The sequence below is a fragment of the Macrotis lagotis genome, chromosome 8 (genome assembly GCF_037893015.1).
Source record: "Macrotis lagotis isolate mMagLag1 chromosome 8, bilby.v1.9.chrom.fasta, whole genome shotgun sequence".
Taxonomy (NCBI): Eukaryota; Metazoa; Chordata; class Mammalia; order Peramelemorphia; family Peramelidae; genus Macrotis; species Macrotis lagotis.
In genome coordinates, this window is record NC_133665.1 from 17,793,186 (window position 1) to 17,808,224 (window position 15,039).

Consider the following 15,039-nt stretch of genomic DNA (forward strand, 5'->3'; position numbering starts at 1 on the left):
AGATGCCTCAACCCATCATTTTAATAGCACTAGAAGGTAGAAAGATTTTAGACAGGGAAACCAAACAATACTAACTTCAGAGGAAAATTATTATTGATATTGACTATGATTCTGTCCAAAGCATTATACTTTTTTAGTAAAAAGTTAATAAATCTGTTGAATCCTTGTCAAAATTGGAGAATTTTTTCTTTTATTAAAAAAGTCTAAAAAAAGACAAGTCTAATATTGTATCTTATTTTTTACAAGTCTCTAATCATTCATTTGCAAAATGAAATCATTTTCAGGAAGGCTAGGTGGTGCAGTGGATGGAGCACCAGCCCTGGAGTCAGGAGTACCTGAGTTCAAATCTGGCCTCAGACACTTAATAATTACCTAGCTGTGTGGCCTTGGGTAAGCCAATTAACCCCATTATCTTGCAAAAACTAAAGAAAAAAATCATTTTCAAACCAAATCCAAAATATGAACTATGTATTTTATATATTAATGAGTTACATTTCATTTCCATTTTAAGTACAACTAGAATTGGCATTCTTTGAGAAATGCCCTTATCTACTCAACTAGAAAAATAACTGTCAGGGGACTGTTCTGAATTTGACTTACTTCCACCAACTTCTACAAATTTTTCTATAAAATTCATTTTTTTGAAGCAACAGTTTTCTATTGAATTCTTCTGTTGCTTCTATCTCTAGCTTCATAATCCAAGTTTTTGATATAATTCCAAGGAATTCAGAAGTCAGTTTGGCATCTTGAAGATTTAACCCTCCAATATACAATTCACAAAATAAATAGGTTCTGTCCCTTCAATATACAATTCATCAGATAAAGTTTTGCACAAAACACTGAGGGAGTGACCCACTTCTTATCAAGGAAGTCAAGTAGTTCTTTCCTACCTAAATTACTAGAATATGCTGGCAAGAAGAAAGTCACAGTTTTATTACAGGATATATTCACTGCATAAAAATTTAAAAAGATAAAATATGGATTCCCATTCTTGTTCATTTCATTAGCTATTTTTCCCATCAGTTATACAGGAATATTTTAAGTTTCCTACTAGTCTGTAGTCTCCTGAAAGACAGGATCATGCTATATATACTTCATAACAAAGTGTCTTGCATAAGGTAAGTTATCAATAAATGTCTGTAGAACATATTTTTTAAAGTATCAATAGAGATTAGATTAGAAAGATTCTAAGTTTTATGTACTAAAATGTTAGAATATGGCAAGATGCCCATATCTTGCTGAATTGCTGAAGTTTTAAAATCTTGCTCAGACTCATTTTTTTAGCCTTACTGTAATTACTAGGCTTCAGTTTTCTGAGTTACAAAGCAAAAGAGTTGAATTAGATGATCTCTAAGGTCCCTTATAGCTCTAACATTCTATGATTCTATGAGAACATTTTAAAGAAGAATGTTACAGTGAATAATGAGTTTTGTACTGAACCTAGGACAGGAACCTACAAAATCCAGGCTATAAAATGCACAACTCCAGTTTATATAAAATGTAATTAAACTTAGAAGCTAAGATTAAATAGCCATGAGGCATGTGACAAAGTTGACATATTCTTTGGAGCAAGAAAGAGTATCAAATTTCAAAGACCCACAATTGAACCAAACTCTACAATTACCTGGGGCCCAGTCTAGGAATACAAGGATATTCCCTGCATTTTAGGGTCAAGCATAGGGTTGAGAGAGCCTGTCTGAGAAAGTATCAATTCATCTTTTGATAGTTAATTGCTTCTGGATTTAAAGGTTAATATGTGAACAGATTCTTTTTTAATTTTAAATAGGACAGGTAAGGAAATGTATATTTATTTTCAATTTTTGACATATTTAGACCAACTTCTTCAAATAAAAATGAATAAAGTAAGCTTATTATTTATTTAAAAAATTGGTAAAAAGACTAAAAAAAGAGATTTTCTCAACAAATAGATGAGGAAGGTGCAGTTGGTTGTTTTTAATTTTTTTTTTTTGGTAACAGAAAGTTAGGCTTTTCTCAATAGTTACCATAAATGACAAAAGAAAAAAATCAAAAGAATAAAGAGAAATCTTAAAGACAGGCTTATTCTTTTGAAAGGCAATAAGTATTTCTGAACAAAGGAAAGATTTTGGTCAATAAAACCTTTACAAATTCATTACTATCTCTTCTTGGGAAAACTACATCAAATGACCTCTAACAACAAACTATATGGGTACAACGAGGAAGCCCTCTAAATTCCAAAAAGCATCAGTTGGATGATGTGGTTCCTAATAGAGTCAGCTCTCATTGGATCAGCAGCACAATTGCCAGTTTGTCTGCTAATCAAGCTGCATCACCTCTGACCTTCTACAACAGAAGCCCCAAATTGTGTGAAATGTTAATCAGTAGAATGAATGAAAATTTCTGCAATGGAATAATCCCTACTAAGAACAGTAAACAATCCACTTTGGCCTCAGCAAGCTGCCAAGTCTTTTAAAGCCAATTACTTCTGAGAGAGACATTTCCTACCCAACTCGAACTATTGATTCATGTTTCTATGCAGAGTAAACATCTTATCAAGTTTCTACTTAAATGCATGACAAATTATTTGGTGCTTGTTAGGATGCAGCTTCCCCTTTGCTGCCATCAATAACTTGCTCTTGGCAGTTTCCCCATTGACAAGGTTAAACCTGACTTACAGCAGCTGTGCTTAGCCACCTGCTCAGTTGATCTTCAGCCAACTTAGCTTGCTATTCTTAATACTCTTGGATTAGGTGTTAATTTTTCAAGTTCTTCAAGCTGATTAAGGTTTCCAAATAGTCTACACTTTCCGCCACTGTTAAACGATGGGTAGCTTTATTAACCTCCTCATGAGGACGGGCAAAAACACAAGGCAGTATTGTATCTTCTTCTCACCATGACACTGGTCAGACCAAAGGGCAGGGCCAGATGCTTGCAGCTTTCTGATGATCACTGCACATATGCTTAGGAAGAGTGTATTCCTGTGATTAAATTCCCCCCCTTCTGCTCTTTGCACTGTGGGCTAGCATATTCAATTTTATTTGGAATCCATAGAAATCCATTATCAATAATTTGCATTGCTTCCAAATATGATGCTATTTGGAGAAAAAAAAGAATTTAATTCTGGACCCTGCTAGGTGATAGGATGCTGCAGAATTTCTGGTTTGAGGATTCAATTAATAATATTTATTATGTGCCTTATTCAATGTAGGTCACTATAATAGCCATTGTAGAGCAATAAAAAGAGATAAATAATAAAAAAGTTTCAGTCCCTGACCTCTTGGAATATGCAATCTGGAAAAATTAAACATATAAACATAACAAGATGACAAAAAAAGGACTATATATCTCAAATGAATAGTATGGGGACATCAACAGGTATGCTTCTGCACAGTTAAAAAAAGTTTAAATATAATGCAGCTAGATGGTACAGCAGATAAGAGTACAGGATCTAGAGTCAGGAAGACTTGAGTTCAAATCCAGCCTCAGATAGCTGTATGATTTCCAAGTAAGTCACTTAACTGCTGTCTACCTCTATTTTCTCAATTGTAAAATGGGGATAATAATTCCAATGAGATAATAATTGTAAAGTATTTTGCAAAACTTAAAGTACTATATAAATATGACTACTACTAATAATTGTTATTTCTGTTCATTTCCCAAAAATACAGTTGTTTTAACACCAAAAGTCAATGTACAAATTCTCTAGTATCTCAAATATTATAAAACAGTTCACTTACAATGAAAGATTTTCTCAACAAATAGATGATATATATACAACCTTGAAATTATTGTTCATTTTAAAAATTCTTCAAGACTTCTTTACTATGACTCATCACTGCCAAAAATTGAGTTAAATCTGTCTCACCAATAAGCACGGAGAAAGAAGAAACCAAAATTGAGGGGACATGATTAATTATTTTGACAACTCCTAGAGATTATGAATATAAGAAAGGGGCAAATGTATTATTTATCCTCATAAATAGATTACATGAAAATTAGCATTATTTCCTATGGCGTTTAGAGTTTGTTATTAAAAACCTGTAAACTATTGGTTTATTATTGTCTTTGTTCTGAATTCCTATCAAATTCTTTCTGATACCTCTCAAAACTAGGATCCCCCAAATAGTGACACAGTTCTTATAGCTAAATACCATTTAACAAGTCATTTTATCTTACTGTCAGCAGGAAGGAGGTTCCTTTAAAAAAATAAAGGAAGTAAGCAAGAAAGAAAAAAAAAGGAAAGAAGGAAGGAAAGACATAGAGAAAAGAAACTCTGGAACTTAGTTCTCTAGGAAAATCCCGGAATTTTTGCATAGGGAAAGGCTTTGATTTGACTGTTTCTCACATGATCCTGTGATATGAGATATCCTATGTGAGTTTCTTTTACTGGATCAAGGAAGTCTAAACATTTTCTGGAGAAGTTTTAACCATTATCAATCTTCCCATTCAAACAATGCAAAGAAAAAATATTAGCAAAACTTAGGGACTATAGGATTTGGAGGAATTAGTGATTCAGAACTCCAGTCTTAGAAATTTTGCATTGAGAGAGAGGAATGAAGTTATAATTTCAGAATGGTTAAATGAACAGTGCCAAAGATTTCAGTGCCCCCAGGCTTCCACCATCAGATAGTACACATTTATCTCTGATACAGCAATACTGTGGCCCATGACTAAGTTCAGAGTTCTGCATCCATTTCAGACTACCCCAAGGTCAGATTGTGGACCCAAATAAGTCACCCAGCTCTTATGATGGTTTAGGATGGTTCACATTATATTTCCAGTTAAACTACAGCTCACTGAGAATACACTATAGCCAAGTAATATATTTAATATATTTAAAAACCTAAACAGTGAATATAGCAGTAGAAGTGAAAAAAAAATCAACTGTTTTCTGCTGAAAATTCAGCTGAGAATTTGTTCTGTTGACCTACATTATTCTTTTTTCCACCCCTATAACTTTTTCCCCTCAAGCAACAGCATAACATGATGCATTTCCCAAGGATGAATTACTTTGCAAAAAAAACATTTTAATAACCTGTTAAATGACAGAGTAACAAATCACTTAAGTCTTTGCCATGTGTAGTCCAGTGTCACAAAATGAATTTTTATAAGTTTTTCATTTAGTCAATTTCAAAACATCTGACACTTCTTTTATTCTATGATAGCAACCCCAATGTGTCAGATTACAGTTCTTATAATTAAAAAATAGTAGGGAACAATTAAAAGCATAGAATGCTCACTATAAGGGAGTACTATGGGATCTTTGTTTACTCAGGATTTTGGGTAAGATCTCTCGTTAAGAAGTAGAATTGAAAGTAATTGGGACTGCACACTTTTTTACTTCTTATTTTTCATTAAAAGCTATTTCTTTTATTAATATCGATAAGCCCAGAATGAACGTTTTCATGAGCAAAATTCATTCTGCTTAAATCTTTAATTTATATTAAGTTAATTTATATTATTTTATTATATTATATTATATCATATTATTATTTAATTTATATTAAGTTATATTGAGTTAATATGGTATGTTTGGTCATTAATTACTAAAGATTTTTCTTCTCATTAACAAAAAAGGGTTACCATAACCTTGGCTTAAACTAAAAAAAAAAAGGGGGGGAAATTTACTAAAATTTACAGTAATAATAAAGTGTGAAATGATTTTCTTAGGCAAGATTGCTATCCTAACTGACTTCTGAACTGAGAAATGCCCCATGTTTAAATTTTTAGCCTTGGCTAATTAAAACCCATTGCCTATAAGAGGAGCACAGAGTTCCTTGAAGGCAGAAAATTCCTGTATTCAGAAAGTCACTGGCATGCCAGGGACCTGACTGCAAATCTAGCTTCATTATGCCAATATGAATATTTAAATCTGTAAATTCTTTCTCCCTCAAAAAAAATTCACTGCAACTTAGGAGAGCAAGTAAAGTTTAATTTAATTTCCACAACTAAAATAGAAATAAATATTAAGTCAAAATTCTGATATTAATACTGTATTATTTACTAATCTCCCACAAAATGTCTTTTTCTAATAAAAGTCATGAAATTGAACCTTATGTTCTTTAAGTTAATCAGGCACAAAAAATGTTTTTTCCTCAGCTCTAACTAGTGCAAGTGAAATTACATAACATGCAGAGATATCCACTTTTACACACAATATTTACAATTCGACTTAAACAGGCACTAGAAATTACTAGAGGCACCCTAACCAGAAACAATAATACCTACAGAATTCTCAACTTTTATGCTCTTGAAATGAGGTAGAATTTTACTAATCTTTTTCCTTGAGTGGATTTAAATAAAATGCAAAGAGGGAAGGAAAAAATCAGATTATCTCAAAGCTGATTCTCATATTAACTTTGTCCCTTTAAAAGAATGACTGAATTGGTTTATGTGTGGAATGTATAACTCTAAGGAAACATAGAAATCAGGCATATATTTCACAAATAATTTGTGAGCAACAAAAAAAACACATTTACTTATCCATTGTCTCCTATGGAAAGTCAACAAAATAAAACATTTCATGTCATTCTGGAAATTGCACAACAAGCTAAACCTGACACTTAACAGAAAATCTTGATAATAACTGGAGACAATTATCACAATTGTGTATGACTGGAAGGTAGTATGATCTAGTAGATAAAGCCTATTCTTTACCCCAGAGTTCCTTATATAAATGAAATCCTAAATCCAGTGTGTACCTTTACAAATGAGGAAACTAAGGCAAAAATTAAATGACTTGACCAGGTAGTAAATGTCTGAGGCTGAAGCTTTCCTAACTCCTGGCCAAATGTTCTATCCAATGGGCCCCCATACCACTGTCATATCTTTGAGAAGGGGCACTAGATAGTGGAGCATAAGATCCTGAATATCTGACCAAGCTGGAAAGATTTGCAAAACCACCTGATGATAAAACATTTATAAATCTATATGAGGGCAAGAACAATTCATGAAGACTGTCTATTAAAACTATGGAGGAAGTTCTCACACCAAAGAAACCATTATTTTTTTTTTGAGAACTGAAATCAAACAGTGTTATTACTTTTATGGTAATGTATCCCATGAGTCATTTTTTTTAATGACAACAATCAAAACTGTGGAGAGATATTCTTACCCTTAGGTTTGTTAAGTCTTAATGATATCTTTGAAATATACAAAAATGTGTACTTCATGGTCTTCTTTTATTTTGCAATCTAGTACAATTTTTAATTGTATGCTGGCTATTTGAAAACTGATAAATGTAATTAAAATTATAATCACATAAAAACAATAAGATAAGATAATGAAATGTATTCTCTGTTTCATGTGTTTTAAAAAATTTTAAGTCTATTTAAATGTCTACTCTTCCTGAGTAAATTAAATGATACTTAATTTCATGAGAAAGAAAAAAAGGTTAATTTGCTGTTCTTGTTCTTTAAAGATCACACATCATTTCTCATACTCACATGAAAAATGGTATCAACTGAATAAGAGTTTCTTTTTTGGGATTGGCTGCAAACTCTGGAACAGTCTGGATTATTTTGTTCATAACATTCCTTAAGTAATTCTGTAGTTGTTTTCTCCTCTCCTCTACAAACTTTGCATCCTGAAAAAAAAAAAGAAAAAAATTGCTTAAATAGGTTGGCCTACTGATTATATCCACCCTTTTGTTAAGCATGATAAGCACTGTAGATGATACTCATGAATTGGTTTTTGCCTACCTCACACAATAGAATTGGTAATCAACTCTATTCCTCCCAGGAACCAGTGTACATTTTGTTATTAAAAATGTTTAGTTGTTCCTTCCCTCGCCAGTTATATCAGGGAAAGAATAATGCAGAATCAAAGGGTCATATATAGAACTTGAAGTCCTACAACCTCAATTTTGAATATGTGAAATATAATTGTCATAACTAACATAACTAACCTGTCCATAGAAAATAACAATTAACAAATTAGTGTATTATGTATATTTTATTACAATGGATAAACATGTCATGTTGGCTTTATTAAACCATTAGCAATTACAGATAGATGTATTGTGATGTCCACAAATATATTTGAATTTCATAGGGATAGCAATAGGGACTTGGAAATAAGATTTAATTTGTATAGCGAGTTCCCAGATGAGGAAACACCTCCCTGCAATCAATACATGTCTCTATCTTAACCGAAATTTATAGTCTCAGAGCTGAATTTTATTAATTTTGAATTTCACCTTGGAAATCTAGACTCAACTAATACTTTCAAATGCTAAAATCAATAATTAGTAAATGAGGTTTTATGCTGACCTATCTTAATTCCTCACAGTCAAAGTACAATTAGAATTCCCATTCATTAACTTTATAAATATACTTCCCAGCTAGATACATAAAATATATCAACTAAAAACTAGTTCCATAAAATACACCAACTATAAAAACTACCAAAAAGAAACATTTTTGGATACCACATCAAGATCACTGCCTTGGAGCTAGGTTTCATCCCTACAGTCCTTCAGCTTAGGTGTCTTCAACAATGTCATAATCTCTTATAGACCTCAACTACAGCTAGATTTAAAGCTCCTATGTTGGAAGGAGTTTTTATAATCCTTCCCACTCTGATGAAACCTTGTGTTCTCAATGAATGAATGTATATGGAAAAACAAAGCACTGTTTTTGGCCTTGAGAAGCTTACAATATAATAATTTAACATCAGGAATAGATAATGTAACATTGCTAAAAATATTTTCAGAAATGTAATATTTTGTCAGCTGGTACCCACTGAAAGACATATTTTTGTGTTGGTCAAAGAGATAGTGTAAGAAAAGCCTCTTTGGGGGTGGCTAGGTGCACAGTGGATAGAAATTGGGCATATATTTCACAAATAATTTATGAGCAACAAAAAAAAAACACATTTATTTGGCTCTGGAGTCAGGAGTCCTTGAGTTCAAATCCGGCCTCAGACACTTAATAAAATTACCTAGCTGTATGGGCAAGCCATTTAACCCCATTGTCTTGCAAAAACCTAAAAACAAACAAAAAAAAGCCTCTTTGTAGGAAAACATTGAAGGCAGGAAACAGTCTGTACTAAATGGTATCCATATCCACCTGGAATCCAGGGAGAATCTGGATTTCAGGGCAACAAAGGAACAAATGGGTTCTTAATATAATGCTTATTCCCTTCCCTTACCTCTGCTTTTGAACAGAGGGGTCTTTAGCTAGATTTCAGAGGCTCCAAAAACTTGGATGGAGGGAAGAATACATCTTCATTTTTCACTGAACTAACTGAAATTAACAATATCTATAATTATTTAAAAAATAATTTGAAACTTTTTGAGAAGGGTTCCACAGATTTTACCAGATTGCCAAAAGGATCCATACAAGAAGGGTTGGGTATTCTTGCTTTAGACAGACCCTTATCTAAAGATCTCAGATAGAAATCTCTGATTTTTTTTCAATTACATGAGAAGCAAATTCTACAATATTTCTTCCCAAGAAATTCTTCCATCTTAGAATTTTTAAAGAAATTCCTTTTTTTTCTTTAGTAATTGAGAGGGCTTATGAGGCAGCATGGCATTATGAAAAGCTCATTGAATTTCCAGTCAGGAGAAAACTGGGTTTAAATCCTACTTCAGATAATTACTTGTTCCATGGGGAAGTCATTTAATTTCTGAATCTTGGTTTATGCCTCCATGAAATGGGAATACTAAAACTGTAGTAGTACAAAGCTTATTCGGTTTGCTGTGAAGTTCAGTTGAGCTCTTAGTAAAATGTAGAAATGTCAGTTTGCTAGCATTACTGAATTCTCTGGTCACCTTGGAAAGTGAAGAAGTTCATATCCATTATTTTCTGAAAAGGAATTCTATCTATTTGTCTAGGTCTTGGAAATGACACTCACTGCTGGCACAGTTGAATGAGAGTTGTCTTCTTTGCCTTATCTCTTGGTGTGTCTTACAGCCAGAGTACATGACAATGGGCCCAGCTGCTAACATTCTATAATTTTAATAGCAGAATAATCCCCTTATGTAGGATATACAATGCTCATGGGCTAAAATACAATACAGTCTGTCAGGAAATGTGGCACACCAGAGTGAGACTATAATGGTTATTCAGAGAGATCAAAATATCCTTTGTTCAAGAGCCAACCACTTCTCTCTCTTGTATTTAGATATCTGGTTCACCTGGTTTGAATGTCAGGATATGTTCTGCAGTCTCAAAGTCTCAACCCATTATTAAGCAATTAGAAGGTCCTCAGTGAAAATGTGGTTAATATGCTAAATTTGTGCTGAACGTTTCTAATCAGCCCACGTTTTTAATCTACACAGGAAATTCCTCAAGGGCTGCACAAAGTGCCACTGCTTTTGAAAAAATAGCTAATCAACTCAGTAAAGTGTGTGGAATTCTTTAAAAAAATTTTTTTAATGTCATAAAGAAGGAAAGGAAAATTTAAGGTAGCACTTTATCTACCTTGTTCTCAACTATACTTTGGAAAGGGAGTGGGATTTAGTTCTATAGCTAATATAGAATTGAAAGCCACCACAAAGTCAAGTGAAAGAAAAAAAGGACCTGCCAATTGCTTCAATTTTAGCTTTTTTAATTCCACTTAACAAATAGCTATTCAGTATCTATTATTTTGCAGAACACAGTGCCATGCTTGTTAAAAATAAATGATGACCCTCAGTCTGAGAACTTATGAAATTTAGAAACAAAGTCTCATAAAATTTCCTGAAGATCAGAGATGCCAAGTGATAGATGAACTCACTCCCACAGTTGGCAAAGGGTCAGAGATGCGATATGCAGGCTCCAGGCCCAGCATTTTATCCATTTTTTCAAGAAGTGTAAAAATATATGATACCAGTGAAATACAATGTGCAGTGGTGGCTAGGTGGCATAGTGGATAAAGCACTGGCCCTGGAGTCAGGAGTACCTGGGTTCAAATCCAGTCTCAGACACTTAATAATTACCTAGCTGTGTGGCCTTGGGCAAGCCACTTAACCCCATTTGCCTTGCAAAAACCTTAAAAAAAAGAAAGAAAGAAAGAAAGAAAGAAATATAATGTACTTAGCCTTCAGAAGTAAAAACAGAGATGGCATAGGAGAATTATAATTGATTCTGGAGAATACCTAAATAATTGACATATGTAGTTCTATATGAAAGAGTATGAAATCATAGGGAAGAAATTAGCCCCTATTTTAAGAAAATTTGATGTATAAATTATCAATCCACACAACAGATAGGGTTAATTATATATATGTATATATATATACATATATATATATATATGTATAAAACAAAGGAATTTAAAATTGTATGTAAAGATTCACCACAGATTTCTTTAAAATACCAAGATGCAGTTAAATAATTTGATGGCTCTTTCAAAGCAGTAAAGCAGATAATCCTTCCAATAGTATATATCACAAACTAACCATACTTCAAGCTTGTGTTATTTGATTTTTCTCTATCACCTCTCATAAATCCCTACTAGAGTTTATCTAACATTTGGGGCCATCCTCTAGGTGTCTTGACAGTAGTTGGGTACCAAAGAACTTCATGGTCTACCTATTCATCTCTTTTCCTTGTTTTGTAACTTGGTATAAACCTGGTTATTTATCTTTATTTTTACTTAAAATAGGATTCAAATTACAAAAAAAATCTAATTATAAATAATTCTTCAGTAAGTTATTTCCCATATAAAATGAAAGACTTTCAGATGGTTCCATAATTTCATTGATAGTGTCTCCAATAACATAGACAAGAACCCATATGTGTCTGCTTCATGGTATCTGATTCTTGTCTATGTTTTCTAAGGAGTGGAGATAATGCTGCATAGTGGAAGAAGCAATGACTATTAAGTAAGAGGGCCAGAGTTCAAATTTTCCCTCTAATGTTTACTACCTGTGTAATTTTAAGCAAGTCATTTATTACCATAGGCTATGGTTTCTTAATCTGTAAAATGAGGGAACTGGAGGCAATAATCTAAGAGATTCCTTAGTTCTAGTGCTATGGTCCTATTAAATCTGTAAAACGTATCTGCTAGAAGAAATGTATTCTTAAATTGTATACTCAGACCAATTATAGACAAATTACTTGATGGGATGAACTGTATTATGAAAGAAGAAAGAAGACTTGGCTTTTTGCACTGGTTCTGCCACATACCAGTTATTTGACATTGGATAAGTCACTGCCCCAAAGGGCATTCATCTTTTCATCTATACAATGAGTGACTTTCTACTATTTCGAAGACCTTTCCCAATTCAAGCATTCTGTAACTCTGCCCTCATTTTAGATCTATGCTTTTAATTTAACAGGACAAAGGTTTAGTTTTCTCTCTGCGTGATAAGGAAGATTTCAGAAGCATATACTTCTTTACCAATGCCCATAATTTTTCATCTATAAGCTCCTAAAGTCCTCTAGTGAATTATAATAGCTGGTGTTTCCTTTTCATAAGAGTGATATAAAATAATATACTTTGACCATATGGGGGTTACCTAAAAAATATATTATCTTAGTCTGATTACATTATTGAACTAAATGACCAGATTTTTCAACTGCAAGATTAACTGAATTAACAAATCAGAAACCACCATTGAAAAATTCATTTGTCTCTGCCATGCCATAGTGCCATTTAATGAATGAATAGCATCTTTAATGAAATCAAGACACTACACAAAGGTATTCAAGAAACTCACCTAGAAGTAACTTTTTAACATATTAATATATCTTTATTTAATATATTAATTTGCTGGCTAGAATAAAATAAGTCTATTTTAAATTTATTTTTTACAGGGTGTCAAAAGTTCCCATACTAATCACTGATCACAAGGGCAGTGCTCTTCATGGATTGTGCTTATCATCAATGGTTCCTGGGCACTACTGATAGCTCTTGGGATAAAACCAGTCATCTGTTTAAGGACAACACTTAGCTGCACAAATACCAGAGTTTTGTAAATCAACAATACTTATTTGTGAGTTTCCTGATTTGGCTCCTTGGGGGCCCCAATCAAAAAAAAAAACAGCATTAGAAGCAAGGAAACTGGATGAAAGCCTAATTTATGGAAAGTGCCAAACAGCTCGGGTAGTCAGTTAATGAGATCTAACAGCTTGTGTCTTCACTGTCTTTCAGCTGTTCCTTTCCAATCATAATACTATAGTCAATTATACTTTAAACTATTAATAGGGAGCACTGGGATTAGGATTCACTTTTAAAAAGAGCAGTCAGGACTATTTTAATGGAATTTTTTCCTCAGAAAGCTTAAGTTTATTGTGATAAAGATAAAGGATAAAGATGGTCAAATTAAAAATAACTATTTTTAAAACTATTGAATGTCTTGAATAAGGTTGAATTATAAATTATATAAGGAAGATAAGGGATTTCCCCCCACACCTTTGTTGCTTGAAGCCATGGTTTTCTAAAGCATTACAAGCAATGCCCTTCCTATAGCATTCCTATTTTCTAAAAAGGCAATTTCTCATATTAATTTTTGTATGTAGCAGTTTCAAATAGTTATTTAGTGTTAGTCTCATTGGTTACCAGATACTTTATATTTGCATAGTTGTTGTGAATCTAAGAAATTCAAAGTCATACCTATGATAAAGAGGAAGAGGAATTAAGTATATCTCATAATATCTATCAAGTATAATATCTCAACAATCACGAGCCCCCAAATATACAAAGTCTCATTAAAAGGCTAGTATTAGGTACACATCAGAATGGCAAAAATAATCCACCTAAAATGGGAACTATTCCAGAGCTGAAGGAAGACACACTGATACACTGCTGTTGGAGTTATGAATTGGTATAGTTATTCTTGAAAACAGCTTGGAATCATGTCCCCAAACTTCTTAAAGCACTACCACTTTGGTATGCCAAAGAGATTAAAGTAAAAAGTGAAGATCTTCTATGTATAAAAATATTTATAACAGCTCCTTTTGAAGTAGCAAGCAACTGGAAACTAATAGAGTACTCATCAATTGGGGAAATGACTGAACAAATTATGGTAACAGATGTGTAATGGAATGTTACTGTGCAACAAGAAGTGGTAAAGATGGTTTCAGAAAGCCAGGGAAGACTTGTAGGATCTGATACAGAGTGTAGCGAGCAGAATTAGAAGAACAATTTACACAATATTTTGAAAGTCTTAAAGAACTCTAAAAAACACAATGATAAATCATGATCCCAGACAACAGATAAAGAATGCTACCAGCCTCTTGACAAAAAAGGTAATAGATGAAATATGTATAATAAAACCCATTTTGGGATACTACTAATATGTAAGTTTATTCTACTTGACTATGTCTATTTGTTTCAAAGGTTTTGGTTTTTTCCTTCATTGGAGCAGGGGAAGTGAGAGGGAACAAAAAACAATTAATAATCTAAAAAAATTAATTTAAATTTTTATAAAGACAGTTGGGGATAGTGAACAGAAACAGATCTCCAGTTTTTGTCCTGCACTCAATAATGTTTCTTCCACATGGTTTTTACCTAGGGGACATCATTTTTAAAAAGTGATATATTTTATTCCTTGAGTCTTTAAACATTTCTTTTAATAATGAGTTTCAAGTCACATAAAAGGTGTACATGTAGTTCTAAGTTGAAGACTAAATAACTAGCCCATGGAAAATGATTTACAATATAAAACTATGCAAATATGTGGATTTCTTTTTTTTATTATAAATTTAATGCCTAGATCCAATAACAGTATCTTAGCAATTGTTTCTTGAGAGAACAATATGTAGCTGAGAAAACTGAGGAAGAATTTCCTTTTATTGCCAATTTAAAAACTCCCCAAGCTAACCTCATAGTTCAATGAATAGTCAGTCACTATGGACTATCTTAATGATCTCCCAAACATTACTAAGTCACTTTGTGGCAATGCTGAATAAAATATATTCACCCAATAAGCTTAGAGAAATAATAAAAATCAAAAGCATGGGGAAGAAAATTGTATTTCTTAATTTTGTGAGGGGAATGAATTCTAAATGTTCATTTTGGCAGTTTTGATACATCTGGGCTAGCTGGCTGGCTGAGAGAGCTGGGGCAAAATTGTGTGTGTGTGTGTTTTTTTTTAATTTCCTCTTTCATAGGTCATTCTCCCAAGTT

The 15,039-nt window shown here is 32.8% G+C and overlaps 1 protein-coding gene across 6 annotated transcripts in view; it reads right to left on the minus strand.

Moving 5' to 3' along the window:
* SNX29 (sorting nexin 29) overlaps nt 1-15,039 on the minus strand; it is a 718,720-nt gene that overhangs the window by 132,709 nt on the left and 570,972 nt on the right. For all 6 annotated transcript variants that reach the window (XM_074196446.1, XM_074196453.1, XM_074196450.1 and 3 more), the window contains one exon: nt 7,425-7,564. In XM_074196446.1, coding sequence (XP_074052547.1) covers nt 7,425-7,564 — 140 coding nt within the window. The remainder of the gene's footprint in view (nt 1-7,424; nt 7,565-15,039) is intronic.